General features: G+C 37.7%; 1 protein-coding gene across 2 annotated transcripts in view; it reads left to right on the top strand.

The window, feature by feature from the left end:
• STAM (signal transducing adaptor molecule) overlaps positions 1–27,198 on the top strand; it is a 61,707-nt gene extending 34,509 nt beyond the window's left edge. For both annotated transcript variants that reach the window (XM_043478989.1, XM_043478987.1), the window contains 9 exons: positions 2,158–2,248; positions 4,111–4,303; positions 5,783–5,877; positions 9,255–9,343; positions 11,535–11,622; positions 12,065–12,119; positions 12,671–12,824; positions 14,723–14,892; positions 18,451–27,198. In XM_043478989.1, the coding sequence (XP_043334924.1) occupies positions 2,158–2,248; positions 4,111–4,303; positions 5,783–5,877; positions 9,255–9,343; positions 11,535–11,622; positions 12,065–12,119; positions 12,671–12,824; positions 14,723–14,892; positions 18,451–18,676 (1,161 nt within the window). In that variant the 3' untranslated portion in view covers positions 18,677–27,198. The remainder of the gene's footprint in view (positions 1–2,157; positions 2,249–4,110; positions 4,304–5,782; positions 5,878–9,254; positions 9,344–11,534; positions 11,623–12,064; positions 12,120–12,670; positions 12,825–14,722; positions 14,893–18,450) is intronic.
• The last annotated feature ends 378 nt before the right edge of the window (positions 27,199–27,576 follow it).

Raw genomic sequence — 27,576 nt, forward strand, 5'->3', positions numbered from 1 at the left:
TACAGCCACTTAGTTGCTTATGCTTACTGCATTTTAGTCAGACTAGATATTTGTTAGCATATTTAACAAAAACCTCTGGAAACATGAGGATATTTTTTTTTAAGTATGTTATTTCATCCAGGTACAGAAGAAAATAATGTAAAAATATTAAGAAAAGTCATTCTGAGTCACCTGACTCTTGCTGCTTTGATTCTCTCGTAGCACTAACTTTTGACCTCGAGGGAGAAGTGATGCTGGCCCTGCTACTACGTTTGACTGGTTAATAAGACAAGTAGCGTTGCTATACTTGGAACCTGATGATAGAAAGGAACTTTGAAAAGAGAGCAGTTCAGGAATGTAGAGCTTAATATAGCTCAGTTCTGCGTTTCCTTCTTGACCAGTAGAGATCCCTTCACAGACCACAAAAAATCTATATGTCTATTTTGTGAAAGTCACTAAATTGTGAAAAAAAAAAAAAAGCATATATAAGGAAAAAGATTATCTCTGATGAAGCATACCTTCAATGTTAAGAGGTGTGTGATAATTAAAACATTTTTATCCAGGGAAGGTTGCAGCTAGAGGTGGGTCAGATTGGAAATACTTAATGTTCTATTCAGTGAGTCCAAAAGCTCTTTTCTTATCAGCTTTCCTAAAAATGAAGCCCTCGTGCATTTGTTTGACATTATAAAATATATTAAGTGAAGGCTGTATTTGCTATAATGTTGAATATTTTGCCTTTCATTTAGTCAACAATCACGGCTTATAATATTTAGGGCCGTATACCCTCAAGGAGTCTCCCTGGTAGCTCAGTTGGTGGAAGGATCTGCTTACAATGCAGGAGACCCTGGTTTGATCCCTGGGTGGAGAAGATCCCCTGGAGAAGGAAACAGCAAGCCACTCCAGTATTCTTGCCTGGAAAATCCAATGGACAGAGGAGCCTGGTGGGCTACAATCCATGGGGTCACAAAGAGTTGGACACGACTTGGCAACTAAACTGCCACAACAGCCCACAAGGAACGCACATCCTGGTTATGGGGATAGACATGTAAGCAGCCTCATTCTGTAGAGGAGGAACGTGAGACACAAGGAGGCTTATGGGCTCCAGGTTCATGCATTAGAAGGTGGTACATCTGGGACGTACACCACATTGGCCTGACTCCACAGCCTGCCTTCTTAACTACCCATGTCATAGGACCTTGTTGAAAATCAGAGGAATACAGAGAAGGGAATGCTTACTTAGAGGGTTTAGGAATGTTTCACTGAGAAAGTGATATTTTAGCTGTTCCCTGACTTGTGGGTTGAAACTTAGTAGGAAAAAATGTGGATGTAGTAAAAGGAGCTAGAGGGGAAGACGTTATGAGTAGAAGCAAGTGTGTGTCAGAGGCGTCAAAGTGTGCATGCACGTGTGTGTGTTTGTGTGTGTGTGTGTGCGTGTGCCCACGCGTGCGCGTGTGCCCGCGTGTGCCAGCAGTTCTGGTAAATGATAGAATGGGTGAAGAACGAGACTGGAGTCTAATTCTCCTTGATGGCCACACAAAAAGCAAGCAGTCATTAAGGCTTTGGAAGCTTTATACTTCTATAAGCATGAATCAGTGTGTGTGTGTGTTTATTTGTCCTCTACTTTATTTACAAAATAGTTTAAGATGAACAATAATATACTGTCAACATTGACTACTAGTATTTTAGTTTAGAAAATAGTATAATCTTATGAGCATTTATATTATTATATAGAAATCTGGATTCCTGACTTCTGAGCTGGAAGGAAACAACAAAATATAACTCTTGTCTAGATGTTTTAAAAACTACTTGTTTTTAAAGTAGTCATCTCCTTTCCCCTCGCACCCTGTTTTCTGGTTGTAAAATTTTCCAGAAATGTTGAGATCTCCTCTAGCCTCTGTTTGCTGGTTTGCATACTGTCTGCCTCTAGTGTCACCTTTTCACTCACCTGGCAAAGTGTGGTTGTTCTGTCATCCCTAAGAAATGAACGCTCAGTCTGTTTTCTGCAGTCCTGCCTCAGCTCTGTCTTCTGTCAAAGTGGAGACTTCTTCCCCTTGGATTTCTTTCTTATTCAGAAGTCTGGTGGATTGATTCAAGGAGGGGTCTTGTGAGTTCTTAGATTAATTGGAGTAGGAAAATTTGAGAACAGCTTTCAAATATCATTTCTTTTTTCTGTTTTAGGCTGCAGAGCAAGCTAAAGCAAGCCCAGCTCTGGTAGCCAAGGATCCTGGTACTGCGGCTAACAAAAAAGAAGAGGAAGATTTAGCGAAAGGTACATTTTTTAAGTCCCTGACCCTGGAAAGGTGATAGGTCTCTTCCTTGATATTTTTCCCCCTGAGATGTTTAAAAATAAAGGAAATAGGAGTTCATAGCCAAAGCTGAAATCTGCTTTGTTCTCCTCTGTTCCTCTCTTCAGTATCACGTCTTTCCTCTCCTTTTCCAAGGCAGCTACTGTCATGTATGTCTGTTCAGTCTTGTTTCTATAATATTTTTACTATACTATCTGTGTATCCATAAATTATACCAAATACTTTTTTGTTTCCAGCAAATTCTTTTTTCATAAGTACTGTACTCTAGGTACCACCTGCAACTTGTTTTTTTCATGTGATGTTTGAGATCTGTTCATACTGAGGTATTTATGTCGTTCATTTGTTTTAACGGCTGTATAATATTCCAGTATTAGCACCTGCTTTAGGTTCTAATAAACACCTGCTATAGCCTATCTTCCTTCCTACTGATGGACATCTGGATTTTCTGATTTCTTTTACTATAACACATATGCAGCATTGAGTATCCTTTTTCATGTTCTTCAGTGTGTGTGTGTGCGCGTGTGAAAGATCGTTTTGTGGTATGGTTGACTTATGGAGTGGGTACATCTTCAACTTTGCTAAGTAGTTGTGGTATTCCTTTCCCATCCACAGTGTATGAAAGCTCTTATTATTCACTTATTATTTCTAGTCTCACGATGACATTTGGTGTTGTCAGAGTAATTTTTGTGAATCTGATGGGTTTGAAATGATACCTAATTATTTTAATTTTTATTTTCTTGATTACTAGTGAGGTTCAGTCCTTTTTTGTATGTTTATTAACTGTTTTGATTGTCTCTTTTTCTATATTTTTTTCCTAGTAATGCTGTATACAAAGTTTTTATTTTGGATATCAGCATTTGCCTGTTATATCTATTGTAGATGTTTACTCTTGGGTTTTGGCTTATAGTTTAACTTTGATAATGGCATGTTGTATTAAACAAGTTTTAAATTTTGATGTATTCAAAATTTTTGCTTTTCTTTTACAATTTTTTTTTTTTTAATGTCTTAAGATATTTCCCTCTCTCCCAGGATCCTGATTTCCTATTTTTTCTTATGTTAATTTTAAAGCTTTATTTTCTCATCTGGTCTTTTATTCATTTGGAACAGAGGTGGCAGGGAAGAAGGGGTTATGTGTTGAATTGAAAGTGGCATAGTCAATTTATTAAGATTATATTACAAAGCCTGAGTGACGTGGTGATGGCCTGCACTGGGGAGGAGATAGAGCAGACACATTTCAGATTTATTTGGAGTGTTAGTTAGGTGAGACTTTACTGCATTTGTTTCCAAATTCCAGTTCTTAGACTGCTTACCTGAGAATGACCTTTGGAACAATAAAACACAGGCTCTCAAATGCTATCTTTGAGACTTCTGTTTAATGAGCCCCCAGTGAAGGACTCCAGCTTGGGACTTTTGACTTCCAAAGTGATTTTGATTATTATTTGGTAAACTTAAGCGATAGAAATACAATGAGAAGATGAAAGAAAATATAAAATATCTGTAGTTAAATTAAAAAAAAACAGATTTGAGTTTATATCACTTTATTACCAAGAATATTTTAAATTGTACCTGTTCAGTTAAAAAAAGCTATCATGCTCTTCAGTTGTTTTGTTAGCTTATTTCTTTTTTAAACTTTTAGGTGTGAACGAATGAATACAATTGATGTCATTATTTTTGTTCACTATTATTATATCAGGATATGTTCTAGCTTCCCACTACCTTATTGAAAGAAGAATACTTTTTACCCTCAGATATCTTTTTGTACTTCTTAGGATTGTTGGGTGTATTAACATTTTGGGTCTTTTTTTTAAAACTCATTATTTTCCAGCCATTGAGTTATCCCTGAAGGAACAAAGGCAGCAGTCAACCACCCTTTCCACTTTGTATCCAAGCACATCCAACCTCTTAACTAACCATCAACATGAAGGCCGGAAAGTTCGTGCTATATACGACTTTGAAGCTGCTGAAGATAATGAACTGACTTTTAAAGCTGGAGAAATTATTACAGTTCTTGATGACAGGTGATGGTTACTATTATGTTGAATATTCACTTGAAGATACATAATATATTCTGTGTTTCATTTATTCCTGCTGACTGCCTTATCAAACATAAAAAAATCAAATATTGACTCAGGTATTTTCTCTGTAGGATAGTTGGTTGCTTTGCTTGTGTCATACTGTCTGGATTTGTATTTTATGGTTTAATTTTTTTCTCATCTATCACTTAAATGCTTTTTATTTGTTTTGGAGGCCTAGTTTACTCTTTTCATTTTTGGTTCTGTCTGATACTATACACTGTTAAATTAGTAAAAAAGTTAAGATTTTAGAAAATGCACTAAATATATATGCATTTATGGAGTTTATAAGAAATATATAATATATTGAATTAATTTATATCATCAGATGATACAGTGCATCTCTGTTTTTACTACAGTTTTATGTTTACTCGAAGATAACTACTGGTGATTGTTACTCATAATGAAGTGCTAAAATTTATTGCAAGTGGTTTTTGAAGATCAGTTCAAATAGATCTAAGATTATTCCTCTAGTATCACACTTGCATACTAATATGTTTTCTTGAGTGAAAGAAAGTGAAGTAGTTTGCGCTGGTTATTTGGAAGTTGCATGAAACCTTGATCATTCATTCATTCAAAAAATATTTCTTGAGGGCTGGCTAGCTTTCCTTATCGTAGGCCCTGGGGATCCAGTGGTGAGCATGGGGATGCACTGGGGATTGTGTTCCTTGTGAACGTTGTGCTCCTAGGGATGTTAGTATCATGTGTGTTCTCTTGTGGGTGGACAATATGCTAATATGTGGTGCAAAGAACACTGATTTAGAAATGGAGGTCTGGATTCAGAGTCTACCATCTATCTTGTTACAGAAGATTCTTAGGCTGGAGCCTATGAACCACCTGAAGTTGACAGTTTTTTAAAAAAATATTTATTTTTTATTTGTGGCTGTGCTGGGTCTTCGTTGCCGCACATAGGCTTTCTCTAGCTGCAGCGAGCAGGGTCAGGCTGCTGTAGTTGCGGTGGGTGGGCTTTTCATTGCGGTGGCTTTTCTTGTGGAGCGTGGGCTCTAGAGCTCGGGCTTCAGTAGTGCAGCTGTGGACTTAGTTGCCCTGGACCAGGGATTGAAACCATGTCCCCTGCGTTGGCAGGCAGATTCTTAACCACTGGGCCACCAGAGAAGTCCTGAAGTTGACAGTGAAGTCTGGGGATCTGTCTTTTGCAGGGGAGAGAGTTCAGAGCCTTATATTAGATCCTCAGAGCATTTACCAGCTTTCCAAAATATGAAAAAGAACTGTGTTTAGAGTCTCATGTCTTCTCTGAGACCTCATCTTGTGTTTGTAATAATGCTACACCCATTTCCTCCTTCGTTGGATTCTTATGGGCTTCACATCTGGTTAAGATGTAAGTTAAACACCATAAAAGGTAAAGATAAATAAAAATAAGAATTCTTTGTTATAGTAAAGCTTTCTTTTTTTTGTTTTTCTTAGTGACCCCAACTGGTGGAAAGGGGAAACCCATCAAGGCATGGGGCTCTTCCCCTCAAATTTTGTGACTGCAGATCTCACTGTTGAGCCTGAAATGAGTAAGTATTTTCTGGTCTGTCACTGGACAGTAATCCTTTATTCTCTAAAATTCAGCTTTCTGGAGCAAGAATTCTCAAATCTTGGCGCCTCCAAGGTGTTTATTAAAAATGCAGTTCCCCAATCAGTTTATCAGGCTGTAGACTTTTATTTAGGAAAAGAAAAAGTATGTTTGTGTATTTATATGTCATTGCAGAAATGCAGATTAAGAAGTGTTGTAGAATTTAATCTTGTATTTTTGGTATCATCAGTTGACAATAGTGTGACAAATGTGGTGTAACCTTCTGGAGATTTCTTCCTGTTCTAAGTTTAGCTCATTTCACTAGTATCCAGCCTCAAACTTGAAAGCAGTGGCCTCTAAGCAACTTAATGGCTTTCCTACACTTAATGTCAGATATTCAGAAGCAACCATACCTAACCATGTCAGTACGTTCTGACATGGAGAAACTGTCTAAAAAGTGGGGCCAAGGAGGAAGAGTGGTATTACGGGCAGGCATAATCATTGCAGGAAATGTCAACTGCCAGTAGCCTATCGAAATGTTGGTAGGCGGGTCACTGTATTTCCACAAAATACTGTGATGAATGTTCCTGATGATAAGTTTGAATCATCAGGAGTAAGTCATATTCTTCCTCTGTTTAAGGAAACAGAAATATGTTCTCATCTAGAAAGGTTTCTATTAGCGACTGAAATGTTTTGAGTTTTAAGGGATTTTTGTATGTTAGTTATCTTGGCAAAATGTCTCAGTTCATCTTATCTTTCTGTAATGCCAGATAGAAGAGATCAAAGAGAGTTATAAGTCACCATTTGCTTTGGTCTTTTTCAGTTTATGAGAATTTTAAGAAAAGATCTTTGTCTCAGTTTTTTTATTTCCAGCAGTACTTGGTACTGAGTCTTATCCAGAATACAGACTGTATAAATGTTTATACAATAAATGAAATATAAGTGTCTATGTATTAGTAAAGATACACTTTTCTTTGAAAATACAGAAATGCTTCTCTTTCAAGAGAAGGCTTTAATAACATACATCACAGATCCTGGATAAAACAGTGCTGTCTCCTAGTTATTGTCAGGATGTCTTATATCACTTTAATACAGACAGATTCCGATACCCATTCCTTTATGAAGTTCTTTTTTGTTAAACTCAAGAACAAGTTGTAGAACCTAGTTTAAATGGCAGTGCATAATGTGCCCATTTTTTAACCTCACCTGAGGATGGTGAACTTTTCTGTATTTTGCTGTGAGGTTTTTTTGTTTGTGTTTTTATCTGTGATTTTGTTTTTTTTTTGTTTGTTTATGTTGTTAGTTGTCGGATAGAATTGTCTTGAATGTCCATTCCAGATGAGATTCAATATGTCACGTGGATAAAGATACCTTCTTGCCTGTCACATAGCAAAGTAACCTTAAAGTGAATTTTCTAGCTATTTTCATGTGTTTCACTCTGGACCACCTAAAAGAGAGCATCAGAGCTTATGTAATGGAGTTATAGTTCTCAAGTTTGGAAAAGGAGTGTTAGCAAGATCCTTGTAGATCTGTATGAGGAAATAGAGGTCCATTTCACTTAATGTATCATTAGAAATGCCTGAGCTACTTAGCTTGTTTACATTTTGGAGAGGTAGTAAGATTTTGTGAAAGGACTTTATCATATATGTGTATATGTGTGTGTGTGTGTGATATTTATACTCATGTGACACATAGTACACAAACATAATGCACGCATACAAAGTAACAGTATTAGCCCCTAAGAGAAAAAACACTGTAGACTTGTGCAGGGTCAGCTGTTAGGATGGGAAGTCTGCCTTGCAGGGCTGTCCCAGCTTTCTATGTGTCTATACTTCAGGATATAAAAAGCAGAAATATCTATAGCAGGTGGCTCTTTTTCTCCCATGGGAAAGTGAAATAAGCTGAAATTGCTTGTGTATGTAGACTTTTTCTTTATTGTGACTTCTGTGGGATGAATATATTCCTTGTATTGGAGATTAAACTATTTTCCATTATATTCTGTAACATAGAATATATAAGTGATATGACTTATTGTTCTCAGCATAAAGTCACAGGCTGGATTCCAGTAGTGTGGGCTAGTGCAGCTAGAATGATGGGCATTCAGGTCCAGGCCTTGCCATTGATTGGCGTTTAATCTTTCTAAGCCACTGTTCACCTTATTCACAGGGTGGGTGTATCTTAGAGGATTGTATTGGAGACTCATTGGGGGAAATGCAATATTCCATTAAGCACATTTAGTGGTTTAATAAATATTATTTTCCTTCCTTAATTCTGCCCCTTTCCACTTGCCCTCTTTCCACCTTGAATCTTAATTTTTACGAATCCTGCTTGGCTGCATTGCCTTGTTGTTATTTAGATGCTGAGTCTTGTCTGACTCTTTGCATCTCCATAGATTATAGCCCGCCAGGCTCCTCTGTCCATGGGATTTTCCAAGCAAGAATACTGGGGTGGGTCGCCATTTTCTTCTCCAGGGAATCTTCCCGACCCAGGGATCAAACCTGTGTCTCCTGCATTGGCAGGTGGATTCTTTACCACTGAGCCACTGGGGAAAGCAACTATATTGATACATGGATAAAAAGATCCCAAAAGAAAGTTCATTTCTTTAAGGCTGTATGTGCCTCTCAGTATTACTTCGGAGAAAGTCAGTTGCTGTGGAAATCATAACCTTATACTTGCTAGTTAGTGATATATTGAATACTTTTTAAATATTGCTTTGTTGAGCAAGAGAAATATGTACTTCTAGTTTGCAGATCCCTTAGTAACCACCCTTTCATTGCAAAGAATAATGTAACTAAAAAATACAGAGTGATTTAGTGGAAAAACTCAGATCCCTGCCAAGGCCAGTTGTAAAGTTCTCCACTGGCCTAAATGTCATTCCCTTAGTTAAAAAAAAAGTCTGAGGGGCATGCAGGAAATATACAGCTCACGTCCCAAATTCATTATATTGAAAGAGTATGGCCTGTGGAAAAGCAGAGACTTTTCTTTGAAAGAACTGGTAATTTGAAAAGAGGATTAATTTTAAATAGCAGAGTTTATTTATACCATTGTAAAACTGCTTTTCATTCAGCAGTTTATTGAACTCTCATTTGTAATAGGTGATTAATCTTTGTTCCAGAAATACAGCTCTTATTTTTAGTGAAGTATCTGTTATGGAAAACATAAAATCTTTAGAAGAGAAAATTAAGAAGTCTTTACAGTTTCATAATGTATTGTTCTGTCATTATTGCCTTAATCTGCTAGCGGTGTATCCCTTAAATTGAGTCTGTCAGATTGAAGAGAATATAGCAAACACCTAGATTCTTTCCTGGAACTTAAAGTGCTTTAAGATAAAGTTGTAAATTTATGATATGGAAAAGATAATTGTTACATGTTTTTCAGTTAAAACGGAGAAGAAGACGGTACAATTTAGTGATGAAGTTCAGGTAGAAACGATAGAACCAGAACCAGAACAAGCCTACATTGATGAGGTAAGTGACTTTCTGCCCGAGAGCACCTTATTTGATATGGAAGTTGAAATGGTTTTCTTCTCTTCTCTAAAAAAAAAATTCAGTCCTTGATTAATGCATGTATTTTGTTATAAAAATTCAAATAATACAGACCAAGCCAAGATTCTCCTGGAAATTTCCTCTCTAGTCCCCTTCTTACCATGTCAGTAGGTATAGCTGTCCTTTCTTATTTTAACTTCTTGCTTAATCTTCCATAGTATGGGTTTATCATGACTTCATTCTATTGTTGGACAGTTAGGTTGTTTTCAGTTCTCTGTGGGGTTTTTTTTTTTTTTGCTGTTACAAACACTATTGTAATGAGACTTTTTGGATAAATTCAAAAGAATGTGTGACTTTTATTTTTATTATTTGTTTACTTTACTTTTTACTTTTTGGCTGCACTGCACAGCATGTGAGACCTTAGTTCGCCAGCCAGGGATCGAATCCAAGCCCCCTGCATTGGAAATACGGAGTCCTAAGCCCTGGACTGCTAGTGACGTCCTTGACTTTTATTTTTAAATCTCAGTAGTTAATTTTTTGGCAGTTATATCCTTTGTAACATTTTAAACTAATGATGAAAAATGAGAATTCCTGTTTGAAATATGTGAAGGGATTTGTTGGTTTTTAGCCTTCTTTGGAGGGAAGTATCTGTTATGGAAACAGAGGACTAAAGTTCGAAGAGCACTCTTTTGAAGGCTGTGCTGAGAGCCAGAGCCTGTATAGGGGCAGGGAAAGTCAGCTTTAGCTATAGCATGACATCAGAAAATGTGTGGGGACTTCCCTGGTGATCCAGTGGCTAAGACTCCACTCTCCCAACACTGGGGGCCCAGGTTTGATCCCTGGTCAGGGAATTAGATCCCTCATGCCACAACAAGATCAAAGATCTCATGTGCTGTAACTAATCTGGCAGAGCCAAATAAATAAATATTAATAAAGAAAATGCATGTAGGGTCTACCTAGAAACCTCATTTCTCTGGTAGATAATTTCAATTAGGGTACAGAATTCTATAAATCAAGAGGACAGAAGTTACCCACGTGTTAGCTGACTCTCATTTTACTCCTCCTCTCCTCTCTTTTTTTGACTTCAGACACTTTCCTGACATGTGCCTTCTCTTTTAGACTACTTAAAATGAAATTAGGACTCTTTTACATTGAAAAGTAGTATCTATTTCAGAATATGAAATTCTTTGACTTCAAGAGAGTTTTTTTAATATAGTTGTGTCATTTTCACTCTTAGTGATTAGTTCATCTCTCAAACTGTTCTCCTTCTCTACAGACTACAAAGTTTTGTTTTGGTTTACACAGTGACTTTGCTTCGAATTGATAGTCTTTAAATAATTTACCTAAGTAGCTATGCTTAGTAGTATAATCTTGTCAAAACCATGAATGGAGAAAAGTTTGCAATTATTATAGTAATATTGTTTGGTACAGGAGATCTATATTTTGATTTTTTTAAACTTACATATAGATACATCTCTGCTCTTATAATGCGTACATGTGTTTATGTCATGATGGCTTCTTTATTTCTGTTGGTCTAAAACAAAAGACTCTGAAATAGGTCTGAGTCACTGCCTTGAGATGCCTCCCGGCCTTTCACCCAGGAGAATAGAGAAACCACAAATCATCCTCCCCTTTTTTGATGACAGGCTGCAACATTGGTGGAAAGAGAATGTAGAATAAATCCCTCTGGTGCTCCTCAGAAGAGGAACGGCTGGAGTAGACCCGAGCTGTGCCTTATAAAACAGCTGCTGCGTTCTCCCCGGTGGAGAAGTAGTGAGGGAGTTGTTAGTCATAAGTAATGACGCCAGCTTGATAGGGTACACCTGTCACTGTGGCCAGGCTACACCGCTGCTCCAAAAGAAAGTGAGATGGAAATCCACTAGCCTGACATAAGAGATTAATGAACTCACATGTTGTAAGTTTAAATGTTGCTCTATTTCTTCTTATTTAAGAGAATTTCTGTTATCAGTTTCGAAAACAAGAAGAAATAGCTTTCAACACTCTGACTTCATATGGTAGTAAAGAAAATACATGGATAGTAAATACATTAAAGCAAAATTGAAGTTTTCATATCTGTGAATTACAAGTTTATCCATTATCTAATTAGCAAAGTGAGAAGTCATTGTAGCAGAGTGATTTGTTGCTTTTTATATTAACTGTTTAATTCCTGTAGGATAAAATGGACCAGTTGCTACAGATGTTGCAAAGTACAGATCCCAGTGATGATCAACCGGATCTTCCAGAGTTACTTCATCTTGAAGGTAAACCTGGTTTTCCTTTTACCTCACAAGTAAAAAATAATTAAGGGTTATATCTAATGTTCTCTTACAGGGTGCTTTTATTATTAAATAAAATTGAAGACAATATAAACAGTGTTAACATTTCTCGCTCTTCTATGACCAATCTCATGTTTACATGCAGTTTAAACCTGTGGTAGAATTCAAATTTTTATACATTTCTACCCAAATTAAACATTTTATTCAACATTTTAAAATGTTGTAAAATGAAGATTGGTACTAAAGTTTTCTGAGAGCAATGCAATCAGTCAAAAGTATTGATTTTATAAATATCCAGGAAAACCAGTCTTGGGTTCTGTGGGCCTCAGGTTAATTGATAGAACTTTTATTATTCCAAATGACATCTTTTAGAGAGTTGCTGTCTTTTGCTGCATTGTCTTATATTTCTTCCATCTTGTCGTCTTAGCAATGTGTCACCAGATGGGGCCTCTCATTGATGAGAAGCTGGAGGATATCGATAGGTAAGACTGTGTATGCTGCCTGTGCTGCGTGCCCTCTTCCCTACAGAGCTCTCTAAGCTGCATCTTGGAACAGAGCTGCCTTTTTATTTTATTTTTACAGATATGCCAGTTTTCACTTGTTTCCCACTAGATGTGAAAATCGAAATTAAACCCATCTGTCCCCTCTGCCCCCTTTTTAAAGTGAGAATTTGTGTGACTTTCTGATACTAGTCTTGTTTTTTTTAATAAGGGTTAACTGTTGTAATCATATTTGCTGTTAGTGGCATCATCAAGCCCCACAAATGACCCATCTGTTACTAATGAGGGAAACCTAGATTTTTGAGGTAAAGTCAAGTGCAATAAGCTCGAGTCCTTCCCGCACAACACCTAAATCTTAAACACTTGTGGTTGCCTTGGAGTTAAACTATAGGATATTTTGTTTTGTCACCAAGTTACATTTTTAATAGTGTCTGCTTAACACCATTCTTGCCTACTTTTGCTATTTTGATGCATCTTACTACTTAGAACATGTAAATAGCAGTGATGTTTTACATTCTTGTATAATATTTCAGAAAACATTCAGAACTCTCAGAACTGAATGTTAAAGTGATGGAAGCCCTGTCCTTGTATACCAAGTTAATGAATGAAGACCCCATGTATTCCATGTATGCAAAATTACAGAATCAGCAGTATTATATTCAGTCATCTGGTGTTTCTGGTTCTCAGGTAAGCTTTTAAAAGCTCAAGCATCTCATTTAAAATTTTCAAATATATTTGAGATTATTTGAAATAGCTATGTTTTTTTAAAATATGAAACTTCCCAAAAGTAATGTTCAGAGTAAAAATAAAGTTTAGAAGACTTTTTTACTTGACAAATACAATGGATAGTATGCTAACTATACTGATAGTTCTTGTTCTAAAAAATTATTTTTATGCAGAAGTGCACATCAGTCACCATCAAGTTAAAATATAGATGCATTGGCTCTACCCCAGGCATATTGAATCCAGGTGTGAGATCCAAATGTCTGTGTATTTTCAAAGTTTCACATCTAATTGTCTGGTTAAGGAGGACAGTTTTTGTCTGTCTGAGTACAGTTTCTTAATATTAGTAAGTCCTTGTGAGTATCTACCATTTTCAGTTTTACAGTGAGCTGCCTTGATCTGGATTTTTTTCTGTTCCCTTACATGGGAACATGTGTGATGTGCACAGGCCCTTAAAACTCGTCACACCAGCAATTATTTCCAGAGCCCATTTCCCACAAACTCACCAAGTGCAGGGTGTAGGGAGCAGTTCACCAGACACTGTATTTTATCCAGACAGAGTACCATAAACTTTGTGCAGGTGAATTTTTTTTTTTTTTTTTGGTGAGGTCCACTCCTGAAGGGAGGGACCAGAACCCTGAAGAAGAGCAGCCAGACCTGAGAAATGTGGGGCTGGACAACACCTACCCATGAGTCATGATACCAGTGCGAGCCAGCAGACAAACAGAACCCCTTCCTGTTGGTTTTGCAAAGTACAAACAATTGGATTTGTGAGGGCCGGAGTAGCTGTGTTTACAGTGAAGACCTTCTGGACTCTGTGTGTAGTGCGTCTCTTGTGGCTTTAACACAGGCACTCCCATGGTGGTGATTTTGTGTCCTGACGGCGGTGTTACCGTCTTACAGTAACAGCTGGTGAGAGTCGCAATCCCTGAACAGTTTTCAAACATGTGAAATGGAAGGATCTAATGAATACTGCAGAAAATTAGAATATTATGCATGTTAAGATTTGCGAGGCACTTGAGACCTGAATCTCTCTGGCTTAAATACAGTTTTTAGATGCAGGGATTCACAAACAATGGCCCAAGGGCAAAAATCCAGCCCCTGCACCTGTTTTTTCTTTTCTTTTTTTAAACTTTTACTGAAATACAGCCATTCTCTTCAGTTTCTACATCATTTCTGACTGCTTTCTCTATGAGCAGAGCTTACTAGTGCCAACAGAGACCGCGTGGTCCACAAAGTCTGACACGTGTACTGTCCAGGCCCTTGACAAAGTCTGCTGACTCTGCAGACTTTGAAGGGTAGCTTAGCTTGCTCTGTGTTCAATAAACTGTAACTTAGGAAATATTTAGTATATCTCTGATAGGTATCGAGAAACAAGTGTGAACTGTTGCTGTAAAACAGTGAATTCAAATACACTTTCTTAAGCATTTGGGGGGATTCCTTTGTTGTTATTGTTGAGTCACTAAGTCCTGTGATTCTTTGCGACCCCATGGACTGCAGCGTGCCAGCCTCCCCTGTCCTTCACTATTTCCTGGAGTTTGCTGACACTCGTGTCCCTTGAGTCAGGGATTCCTTTTAGGGAGATACAGTATCAACATGGAGAGAGAGATTATATCAGTATCAGATTAAAAGGTAAGTTCCTTTACTGCTTCTGTATGAAGGGGAACATGAGTTTTGCTATTGTTTACCTAAGAACAAAAATCATCAGAAGCCCATGTCACTGAAAAGTAACTTTTTCAGATGCCTGACAGCAGAAGTAACTTAGAAGACTTCAGAGATGTGATTGTTGTTCTGTTTGTAATTGAAAGCATGCCTGTTAAAATCAGAGGGAACCTAACATGTTTTATGTGGAACTGTTCTAGGTGTACCCACCTCAGAGTGGTGCTTACCTGGTCGCAGGGAGCGCCCAGATGAGCCACCTGCAGAGCTACAGCCTGCCCCCAGAGCAGCTGTCTTCCCTCAGCCAAGGAGCAGTGCCACCGTCTGCAAGCCCAGCCCTTCCTACTCAGCAAGCCCAGGCTTCCTACCCCAAGTAATTTGATTATTGACTTGTTTGTGGGTAGTGCTATTGAAAGCCTCAAGTGCCGTCGATCATCTGTAATCATGAAAACTGGATTTAAAAAATGCAGGATGGGTGTCATCACTGCAGCAGGGTGCCATCACTGTCTGTGGTGGCAAGTGGGTTCTCTGGGACCCCGTGCAGCATGGCAGTGCCAGCCAGCATGCCAGTCCTCTGTCCTACTGGTTCCTTGAACTACTGGATTCTGATTTTGCCTCGTTGTTGTTGTTTTTTCTTAACTTTTAGTTTTGTACTGGGGTTAGCCAGTTAACAGTGTTGTGATTGTCTCAGGTGGGCAGCAAAGGGATGCAGCCAGATTTGTACATGTATCCATTCTCCCTCAAACTCCCCTCCCATCCAGGCTGCCACATAACATTGTAGCTAGGTATTTTTGATATTCCTTCCCATCAGAATTTCTTTTGTTTTTATCTGAGTCTGATATTAGCTAAGGACTTTAATGAAACTTAACTTTATTTTGATTACTGTAATTTAACATTTTATACAAATTTCACATAAAAAGCTCAGTGTTCTTTGATTATTCTTTTACAATTTATAGTTCTGAGCTGTCTCTTAGAAACAAATATGTCCTTCTTTTTACCCTGGTAGGAAGTTAGTATATATATCACAGCTTAATAAACCACATGGAAGGAGACAGTAACAAGAAGCTGACACCCCCATGGTTCATGGGGTGAGTAGCTGGTGATAAAATGTCAGGGTCATTGTTTTGGTCATTTACATATAATGCCTCATCATGTAAATGATTATATGTATGCATTATATTATTCATAATTTATGAATGCTTTTTCTACTTCAACGGGAAGTCATTCCTTTGACTCAAACAGGTAGACTTAAGAGTTCACAACAGAAGTTTCTCAGTAACACAGGCACAATTTCTAGGAACCTCCATCCGTGTTGGAGTCGTCTCAGAGCTCCTGTCCTGCCCTCACTGTTGTACTGTTCAACCTCAGGAGCCCCACTCTAGGGATGCTGAGGGATTGCAAACATGATTTTGTGGTCACATCTCGTATTCTGAAGTGACCTTAAGAAAGAGGGTAATGGGGAAGCCTGTTACAGGCATCAGATGACAGCAGCCAGACGACGGCACTCCCTACTGGGTTAGAGTTTAGGGGAAAGTTAGGTGGGACCCTTTCTGTCTGTCCAAGGACTTTTTTATTTTTCTAATTCTCAGTTTGTTAAAACCAAATACTCTTACATGGAAATCAGTAGGGAGCAGCTTTTAAGAGAGTAACATGTTACTTTAAAATTAGATCAAAGTGAGTAGAGGTGGAAATTGTTTAGAAGTGAGCCAGTGTACGGGAATGAAGTAGGAAGCCCTTAGAAACTTGAGCCTTATCCAGAGGTACTGCTGTGTCCCAGCTGGTCCTCGGTGACCCTGTCATGCGCGGCTCTAGTTGCTCTCGCCACTGAAGGTTGCTTGGATCTCTTAGTCCAGAGCCTTGAGGTATTATCCTTGTAAATGAGCTGCTCTGATAGTGGGTGCTGCAGAGTCAGAGTGCCGTGTTACTGTTGGCTGGGGACTGCCCTGTCCTCTCCTGCCACCTGGGTATGAACCCCTGTCCTGGACCCATGGCCTGTGCTGTATCCCCCAGCCTGGCTGCTGGCTAGCCGTAAATGTCACCTCTCCGGAAACACAGGTGCTTTTCAAGAGGTGCTTTTGGTAGAGCATTAATGTCAAAATATTTAGTCCTCTTCATCCGGCTGTTCTACTCATTCTTTAGTTCTTAGCTTCATCTTTGCTCCAGGGCTGTCTCGCCCTCCCCCTCGCCAGCGCTGGTGCTCCTCTGTTGCTGCCCCAGGCCCCCAGCGCACTGTGTCGTCTTGTGGTCCGTATCCCCAGCTAGGCTGCTGTATCCTGAGAGCTGGCGTGGGATCTGTCACCTGTAGAGCCACACTGTATAGCAGTTTTATACCTGGTGGGAACTCAGTCGATACTTGATAAACAAATGTCTTGATGGGAGTTTCAAGGGCTGTGTTAGGCCAGTGAGTTACACATTTCAGTTTCTTGAAAAGTCTTCACAAAGACCTTGAGACAATTTTTAAAAAGATATATTAGGAACAGTTGTGTGTATGTACATGTGCATCTGTGTGTGTTTGAATGAGAAAACTGATGGCAAAACAAACATATGCTAACAAAATTGGAAGTAGTGGAAATGGAGGTGGACGTATACATCATAGGGGTATATGACATATTTGACTCAAGCCTTCTAATTGCACATCACAGTCAGGAGGAATTTTTTCCTGTGTTTTTGGTAGGCAGGTATTTTAGTGTCCCTCGGTCCATATCTAGCAGACAGTTTCTTATTCTTTTACATAGATTTTCGATTCTCAGGTTGTCACTTTTGCAGACTTCCGTCACCCTAGGGGGAGCCTGTTAAAACCAAGTTGCGTCACATTGTCCTTTCCTGGCCGTCACCGCAGCTCGTAGGGGCTTCTCTGCCTAGTTGCGGCACGTGGACTTCTCTGGCTGTGGCACGTGGGCCTCTCTAGTTGTGGTGCGCAGGCTCAGCAGTTGCCGCGCATGGGCTCTCTGGTTATGATGAGAGCTTAGTTGCCCCTCGGCATGTGGGATCTTAGTTCGCCACCAGGGATCGAACCCGAGTCCCTTGCTTTGGCAGACGGGTTCTTAACCACTGAGCCAGCAAAGTCCTGATTGCTCTTCTGTCCACAGTCGACTAGTGCTTTTCCATCCCCCTCAGCCACAGGCCCGGACCCTGCCCACAGTCTGCAGGCCTGTGCACACAGGCTCCTCTCCTGTTTCTGCTGCCTCATTTCATGCCACTCTGCCTTCTGCCCACTCTGCTCAGCCATCCAGGCCTCCTTGCTGCCTCTTGACCATGCCTGGCCTTTTCTCACAGGCTTGCTGTTCTCTTTGCCGGAAGTGCCCTTTCTCCTAGATCGTCGATGTCACCCCCTCCCACTCTCTTCGGGTCTTTCCTTCAGTGTTGCTGTATCTGAGTGGCCTCCCCCAGCATCCTGTATCCACAGGAATCTCTTGTCCCAGGAACTAGTGGTCCTCCTGGGATGCTTTGTTTCTTTTTGTCTTTTTTTGACTTAGACCATTTTTAAAGTCTTCCTTGAACTTGTTACAATGTTGCTTCTGCTTTATGTTTTATTTTATTTTGGCAAGTGGAATTTTAACTCCCTGGCCAGGTATCAAACTCACCCCCTGCATTGGAAGGCGAAAATCTCAACCTCTGAACTGCGGGGGAGTCCCTGTGTTTCTTCGTATCACCTCTTGTCACTACCTCTTGACATATCACACATTTTTTCCTCATCTTTTTTCCTCCTGTTAGAATATAAGTTCCATGATGGTGGGGACTTCCCCCCCTTCTTCCTTTATGATATCCCAGTGCCTCAAATAGCAGTATCTGGCACATTCTAGCCATTTAATAAACACTTAATGGAATGGATCGCTTGACTGAGTGACTTTAGTGAACAGCTTTGCTGTTGATCTCTGCATGGCCGTGTAAGTCAGTGTTGACCTAACTGAGTGTTCTGTCCCCTCCACAGCACAATGGTCAGCCCCGTCCCGGGAAGTACGTACCCCAGCCCGGCTTCAGTGTACAGTCCTCCCCCTGCCGCCACAGCTGCTCCCGACGTCACCATCTACCAGAACGCGGGGACCAGCCTGTCCCAGGTGCCGAACTATACGTTACCGTCCACAGTGCCCCAGCCGGGGGGCAGCCAGCAGCCGCCTCAGCCGCAGCAGCCGTACTCCCAGAAGGCTCTGCTATAGGACTGGAGTCCCCTTTGTGGCAGATACCCGCCGATCGCCAATGGCAATGTTACGAGATCCTTTAATATCTTAAGATTGGTTCACCCTCAGCTTATAGGAATCGTATCTTGGTCAACACGTTCCAATGTTCAAGAAGGGAGATCCCTCTTCAATTTGCACTGACTTTTTAGAGGGTCTCCCCTCCCCTCCCCTGTGAGGAATGAAACTACTTACAACATATAATTCCTTTCATAATATGAAAGGATCAATGCAAGATTATCTGTCTCGTAAAACCACCTGGCCTGCAAAGAGTCAAACTTACCAACACTGTCGTGGCAAATGTTGTGTACATAGGTTGCTGTGTAGCTTCACTACTGGCCATTTTGAATCACAAGTGGTGATCATGTGAATATATTTAACACTGTTAAATTAATTGACCTTGCTATTTTATTTTAATCATGAACAGCTACCATGTTCCATAATGTTTTGTGTAAATTGAAGATAATTACACTATCCTTTTAAACTGCAAGAGAAAAACTGTAGTATATGTACATGAAGGTGTTATGTTGTCCCCATTTCAGTTTCCCATTCAACTGAACCTTCCTGGGAGTAATTGGGAGCTGAACGCACATATGTTATGTCATTCTGTAGCCTCTGCATACTACTAGCTGTCATCACACCAGCGTACAGTAGCTAAATTTTTGGTGCACTTCTAGCAAATGATGATGTTCCCCTTTAAACTTTGACATTTTGGCATGATATATCAGAATACTGTGGGACCATGAGACAAAAATCAAGTCGGACTGCATTCTTTTATACCTTAACTTTTAAAGAGATAATGTTGATTTACTTTTTCCTAGTCGAAGATAGTAATTAGGTTTCTAAACTGTATACTGTGTTTATTGGTGGCAGTGACACCAAAGATAGAGGCAAAGGATAGAAGCTTTTAAACTGGAAAGAGAACATGAATTACACTACAATTTCAGTCTCTTGTAATTATTTAGGCTACGGTGAAATTCATTTCATCTGTCTTATTCCACTGCTAGTCTTTTAAATATGTCTTTAACACATTGTATCCTTTAATTCTTCATTAAAATGAGTGTAAGTAGATGTTTCAAAGTCATCTAGATTCCTGGCTTTGCTTAACAGTTTGTATATGTATTCTTGTCTTTGAAACTGAATTTATAGGCTGTTTTCTCTCTCTCCTCTCTTAAAGTTCCCGAATGGAATTATTTTGGCTTCTTATTCAGAAGCAGTTTTGAATGAATGCTTTTTCTTTTAATCCATATGAAATATGTTTTCTGCTGATATTTTAATCTCCTTAAATATTTATAATTTCCCAAGTTGTGCTGTTATTTAACACTATTATTGAAACAACTGAAGAATTGAGTACCATAGTAAACGAATTGATTTATTAACAGGTTTCACACCATAAATGAAGATTTAATTTGTATTTTCTGAGACTATTGTGATCAGGTACTTGCTTTCCCTTTTGACACCATGATTCTACCTTTGACAAGGTAGGTTCAAATTTACATCACCCTAATTTGTGTTTTCCTAAGTTTAGAGTACTTTGCCCTCAAACAGTAATTTTAAAATTCAAAATCAAACTTTACATTAAAATTTTTAATATGTTGTTTTTTGCTAAACATTGTCAAAAGATTGTAATATTTTTCATTGCCATTTGAATAGTTTAAGTGATACACTTTGTGTCAATTCATACTGTATTTTTCTCTGTTTTTTGATAAATTCCCCAATACCAGTGGCAAAATGTATCGTTGTCCCATTTTATTTTGGTATGCTTCATGCTGTAAAATCAATGACATATTCTCTAGTATGTGTTTTGCCTTGTAAAAGTCAAAGAATGGTGAAATGAAAAAAGGCTATCCTTATTACAAGGCATGTGTAAGTTTCTTTACCTAGTCATATTACTAGGCTTTTATAAAGATTTAAATGATGAATACTTAAAAATACTTAAAACCAATACTATATTATAAGCTTGTAGGTTTCTTTTACTAGGCTTCCCTAGTAGCTCAGTGGTAAAGAATCTGCCTGCAGAGCAGGAGATGCTGGTTTGATCCCTGAGTTCAGAAGATCCCCTGGAGAAGGAAATGGCAACTCACTCCAGTTTTCTTGCCTGGGAAATCCCGTGGATAGAGGATCCTGGCGGGTTATGTTAGTCCATGGGGTCACAAAAGAGCTGTAGATGACTTAGCAACTAAACAGCTTTCACTTACTAGGTATGAAAACACCAGATGGAAAAAATTCCACTGAAAAGGAAGCACTGGATTTTCCATCTTTCAGGTGCCAGGGCAAGGATAGAAATAGGAAAGGACTAATTAGGAGCACAGTGATTTTGTTCTGCAACCAGAGTGTGTGCTGCACTTTTGTAAAATTTTTCTTTAACAGGTAGCTGTCCCCTTTTAAAGGGAATTGAATTATTTATAAAATAAATTAGCTATAATAAGAATTTCTGGGAAGCAAATTTTACTTCTCAGTAAAACTCTTTTTGCTTTTATGAAGTAAAAGTAAAAAGTTTTTTTTACTTTTATAAAGTTTTATAAAGTTTGTGTATCCATAAGCCAGTGACATCTGAATGGCAAAATTCTGCCCAGTTACTGTCTAGCAAGAGTAGCTAACAAACCCCATGGTCAGTCGGATGACTAATACATCAGTGTCCTAAACCTACCTACTACATAGTGCGTCCTTCCCCTGATTTCCCCTAACTCCGTGGTCCTGCTTTGCTGTTCCTGTCTCTCCTACTCATGAGGAACCTTTTTCTGTGCCAGAGATTTTCTTCACTGTATTAAAAACTTCTGAAAGTTTGTCTCTATACCTGTTAATTTATGTAATTAAAATGCTTAGTAGACCCCTAGTGTTCTTTTCTCATAGTTTTCATAAATGACACATGTATAATTCAGCATGAAACTTACCTTTAGTCCCAGGCTTCAAGTTTATAAAAGATAAATTAGTGTCCTATCTGATAAACTCTGCAACTGCAAAAACTATACAATTATTTTCTAAATTTAGGTCCATTGGTATAATTTGTCAAATTTTCATTTAAGACATTAAAATCACTGTTTTCTTTTTCTCATCTTACCAGTTAGCAATTATAGAGTGTTGTTGTATCACTCTTTATTTAATAGTAAAATCATATAATTTTATAATTTAAAAAAAGTTTTTCATTGTCAATGAATCTTTGTACCCTTTAGAATAAAGAAAAACTTACTTAACTGTTTCTCAAAGACCTTATGTTCAGTTATCTTTTATTTTAGAATCATGATTAAGTGTTCTTGTCAAAACCTAGATTATTTTCTTTCTTTTTTTTCAAGATTTTTTTTTTCAGGTGAACCATTTTTAAAGTCTTTAATGAGTTTGTTACAATATTGTTTCTGTTTTATATTTTGTTTTTTATGAGCGTGAGGCATGTGGAATCTTAGCTCCCTGACCAGGGATCGAACCTGCACCCCCTGCTTTGGAAGTTGAAGTCTTAACCACTGGACCACCAGGGAAGTCCCTAGATTATTTTCTGTGTTATTTATGATTACAGCCCCTGTTTCTAATCAAAGCTTCCTTGAATTTTATGCCCTCTTTTTTTAATATGGTCTTCCTTTGAGATTATTTTTCCCTCCTGATTTTTCTTGCTTCAGAAATATTTTTTCCATACAGATTTCTTTACTGAACAAAGCCTAACTCTTTATTGGCGATAACTTGTGGTCATACTGTTCTTTGCTGATTTTCTGACTCCTAGTTTTATGTTAATCCTTGCCATTGCCATTATTCTCCGTTTCCTGTTTCTTTTCCAGTCAGAGTTTCTGATAAGGATTGCATATTAAGTGTCAGTAAGCTCCTGCATAAACATGAAAGGAACTGGTTCTAATATCTTTTGGTGTTCATAGACTTAAGAAAGTTATGTGTATTTTAGAAAAGAGTATATTCAAATTTTTTTATCTGATGCCATCAGTAACAAATATTTTTGAGTTTATGGCCTCAAAATATGTGTATTTACAAATGGTACAAGTTCTACTGTAGTAATATGTGTAGTACATTATGAAACCCAAGAAATCTTACAAGGATAAGAGTAAAGTTTATTAATAGAAATTCTAATATTTCTTCGCTTATCTCTGGTTCATTAGTCGGTACCCTGGAATGTATCTGCCCGATTAGGAGACCACTGATTTAGAGGTTACGACTAGACAGAGGGGAGGTACTGTGTTACTAGGTTGGCCCTTTGAAGTCGGCATCTGAAACTACAAGTGCTGCTTTTCCCAGCCATTCTCTATGTTGAGAATTTTCAGTTATAAAAAGATTGAAGTAATATATTGAATACCTGAGTACTCTTCACCTTGATTCATGAATCATTAACATTTTGTTAATGATACTTTATTGTGTGAATAGGCAAAGTTAGACTTTGCACTAAACTATATGCCCAAGCATTTCATCATGTATTTTGTTAAAGATAAATACCTCTTCCTTCATAACCTAAAACTTTATCTAAGAAAATTAAGAAAATTAACATCTAAGAAAATTAACAGTAATTCTGTAATATAATTATTACCAAACACCCCTAATAATCCCTGTTTTATAGGTACAGTTTTTTTAAATTCCAGGAAACAGATCACATTTTTAATGTCCCTTTATTCTCTATGAATCTGGATTAATCTCTTCTTTTTTCCTCCATGATTTTTGCCCTTTTAAAGATCAAACCTGTTGTCTTTTAGTGTGTCCCACATTCTGGATTTATCTCTCTCTTTTTTTTAAATGTTAATTATTATTTATTATTTGATGCTCTAGTCTCATTATAGTCCTCTTTTTTCTTAATTAACCCTTCAAAAGTTAGTCAGAATTATGTGATTTATGGTTAAAGGTGGTGAATCTAAAGTTTTCAATCTCATATCAGAGAAGTGTATATATAAATGAACATTTTGAGCCTTTGGATGTGGTTTTTCTGTATAAATAGAGGCTGTGTGCTCAGGCCACTGATGCTTAGTACAGTTTTGTGTCCTTTTTATCCAGTTGCAGTTAGAGTCAATGAAGGAAATCTGAACCTTTAAAAACAATTGGCTCCCTTCTATCCCCTTTCAAACCCAAATCAGCTTTTCTTAAGCTTATTCATGTACCTGATTCACTCACAGTGGCTTTTAAGTATTTTAGAAATGGCATCAACAAGTATAGAACTTTGTTTTAGGGTGTGTACATTTTGGCATGTTTGTTTTAAAAGACTCATTACCTTTTATTCATATCTTCTATTAAGATACTGAAATCACTTTAAAGGAAGGGAAGTACTTCCTTTTTAAAAAATCTAGATTTTACTTATTCTCCTGAGATTGGTTGCCAAATTGGAATCAGGCTGAGTAAAATTTATTCCCAGAGTAAAGTTAGAAACACATACAAGTTACGGTAATATACACTATCAGGTTGTTAAGTAGCTGGTTTAAACCCTCATTTCAGTTGGTTAATGGCTTTTAAAAAAAAACCCAATATTTGTAATCCGTTGTTTTTGTGTCAGGCTATATGAAATTTCTTAAAGTGTAGGATAATTACATATCTTACTACTTCAAAAAGAGATCTAGTATGTAAACAATTGAGGATGTTTTTGATTAATTGTACGTGATGTTTTCTGGAAGGTATTTAAGATGCCAAATATGAAACGTCCATGTGGTATGATTAAAATACTTGTGTACTGGTTTTGAATTTTGTTCCTCTTCCCTCAGAGGAAAAAAAATGTTTCAATTTAATATCTTTGATATTCTGTAGTTTTAAAATACGATAAACCTAAAGGAGTTGTGAAACATGACCAAGGAAGTTGTAGTGAAGAATACAGGTAAATTCACTAAATATTTACCAAAGAAGCTTCATTATAACAAGTCCATTTCTATGCATGGTAGATGGCACAGGATAAAACAAATGGTTTTAGTATTTGCACTGTAAATTGTATCCATTTTGACCATATGGGTTTTTTTGTCAAGGATGTGGTGATACTTCTGGTTGAAGAAAAGAATAAGAACTAAATTATGTTTCAGGAGTTTATTGGGGTTCTATTCTACTATGATGTGGACATTTTAGTTCATGACCCTTAGGAATTCAGATTTTAACCCAGATGTGTCTTTTGTCAAAAGAGTTATCTTGCTAGATATGTGATCCTGGGCAGTTCCATGAATCTCTCCAGCCTTCTACTTATTTATAAATTGTCGCGTTAGTATAACTGTTACATGATCCTTTGAGGCTTGCAGAAATTCTGTGCTTCAGAGCCTCAGCCTTCTCGCCATTCAGCCTGGACAGCTCATCTGTGCCCCTGCTGTTACCTCACAGCTCAGAGGCAGACAAGGTACAGAAACTTGGGGACCTGTTCCCAGCACATGGTCACTAACAGTCCCTGTGTGTCGTCTGGGATACTTGGTGTCCGTCAGTCCAGCGGTCCCCGGCCTTTTTGGCACTAGGGACTGGTTGCGTGGAAGACAATTTTTCCACAGACCAGGGTCAGGGGGATGGTTTCAGGATGATTCAAGCGCTTTACATCTATTGTACACTCTTATTATTACATCAGCTCTGCCTCAGATCATCAGGCATTAGATCCTGGAGGTTGGGGACCCCTGCGTTAGTCAACTCCTGAGCCTTTTGTTGATGTTTGAGTGACCCCACAAGGAATATCTGGACTTGGAGTAGAAGCACTTTCACTTGATAATACTTTCACTTTCACTGGTGCCAATTTGGAGGAAAAATTAAATAATTATGGCTCTGAAGCATATACTGTTTTCGTATCTTGTGTCAAGCTAAAGGAGAGGCAACAACAGACTAAGATTATTATGAAATTTTATTGCTTTTGATGTTCTTGTAAGCAGAATAGTACCATTGGACTCACCGAGGTGAGAATGGTGACAAAGCCAACGTATTCTTTTTCTGTTTTATTTACCAAGTAAGCAGATTACCTGAAATGCTGGAGAACTATGGAAACTAGGAGCTTCCATCTTTGAAACAGGCTGAGAGAGTCTTTTTCTAATATTCCAAATAAGGTACAAAGTCAGCAATGGCATTTTTTGTTTTTTTGCATCACAAATATTTGACCTAGGAAAATGTTATGTATTGTGTGATTACAAGTTATTAACACACATAAACATTTGCTTTTAAAGGTTAGTTTTTTCTAAGCAACTTTTTCGTATGTGTCAATGTCAGTTACATGTGTACAGTATTTTACATAGTTATATAGAACAATTTCAAAAATAAAATGAATTTTTTTTTTTTTTTTAGTGTTCTTGTTTGGACTTCAGGAAATTAGATATCCTGCTGGCATTAAAAATTCTTTCCTAAATTAGTTTATGATATTTCATGGAATCTCATTAAAAGGCTTTTGTCAAGTATTACATAAAGTAAATAAGCTTTTTATAGAGGGAGAAAGACAGAATTTCCAGTTGTTTTCACTGGTTGTGTTATATTCCCAGCAGGAATAGTCAGTTCCTTTTTAGAATCTTTTTTGCTGTCTCTCGCTGATTTTTTTAAGAGTAATTTCAGGAGTGAATACTGGTTAGTTTTTATCAAAACAAGCAGACAAAAAAGACAAAGCTCTTTACTTTACGTCATATTGAGAATCAATTTTGTGTTTGTATAGGTAATGTTTCTTCTTTATTTTTAAGAGATTACTTACATTCTAGTTGTTCTTTGTGAAATAATTTAATATCAAAACATCAGGATACTTTTATTTCATTGACATGGTTGCCAAATTTAATTTACTTGGAGGGGGAGCAGGCAGGCCAGTGGGTTTCCTTTGGGTTAAGTTAAATATGCATTTGCAATAGGAAGACTTCTGGTATCTGGACTGGAACTTTATTAGGCTATAAGTTAAAGTGTTGTGCTTTTGCTTAGCTCCACAAAACTGAGGAGTATTTCTCCTCTGCATGCCTTTCATGAACTTGAAAGAGAATCATCTCCTTCAGGTTTTCAGTATGAAGGGAGCAAAGTTCTGTTTTTATTTCAACTCTTATTCAGCATTTGTGTCTAACTATGCTGATTTGTCTATTTGAAAAGCAAAAAATGTCCTCCAAAAAAAAATATCCTCCAGTTTTTACTTGCTCAAGAATACTTACTGTAACATAATTCTATTTGTGCTTTGAGTGGGGAGCACTAAAATTAAGTGTCTAGTTTATACCAAATGTTTGTTTTATGTATATTGTAATTCACAATGATCAGGGAAATTGGTCACGAAAATTAAGCAAAGGAGGATAGATTAATTGCTGAAGGAGCTGAGTTTAAGTAATATGTTTTAACCGTTTTGTCAAACACATTTTGAGATTAAAAACTCTGAAGTATTTTTCATTTTTGACCAAGAGGTGAGCATTATTACATTAAAATTGAGTAGAATAATCTAAATTATTATGTATAGTATCTTTTGAAAGTCATATTTCTAAGCTTTTTTATATCTAGTAATTCACATGTTTATTAGTCATGCTGTGTATAACTCTTTTTTTTCTAGATATTTATTCCAAGAGCTGTGGTTTGAGAAACATAAAATTCTATACAGAATGAAATCAACTGAAGAGAAACCTGAAGACTGATTGTGGTTCTCACAGATAATTCCTGTTTATTGGATTTAAAATGTTGTAACTTTGATGACCTGGAGCTCAGAGTACAGGGAATTTTGCTGTCGGGCATTTATGTGTCCTAAAAAATCACTATGCAGCATGCATTACTACATGATAAAAAAAGCCTTAGAGTTTATGGGGAAAACCCATCAGAGGCACAACATTGCAGACCATCTGCAATAACACACTTAAGAATAAAGATAGGAACCTAATATAAATAGTAGCACTGTTTCATGTGTTAAATGGTTTACGAAGACATGAACATTACAGTAAATATGACGCTTTACCTTGACAGAGACCTAGCGTGAGCCTTTGGGAGTGGATATGGGAAGGATTTATTTGTGA

This window comes from Cervus canadensis, chromosome 10 (assembly GCF_019320065.1).
Source record: "Cervus canadensis isolate Bull #8, Minnesota chromosome 10, ASM1932006v1, whole genome shotgun sequence".
Classification (NCBI taxonomy): Eukaryota; Metazoa; Chordata; class Mammalia; order Artiodactyla; family Cervidae; genus Cervus; species Cervus canadensis.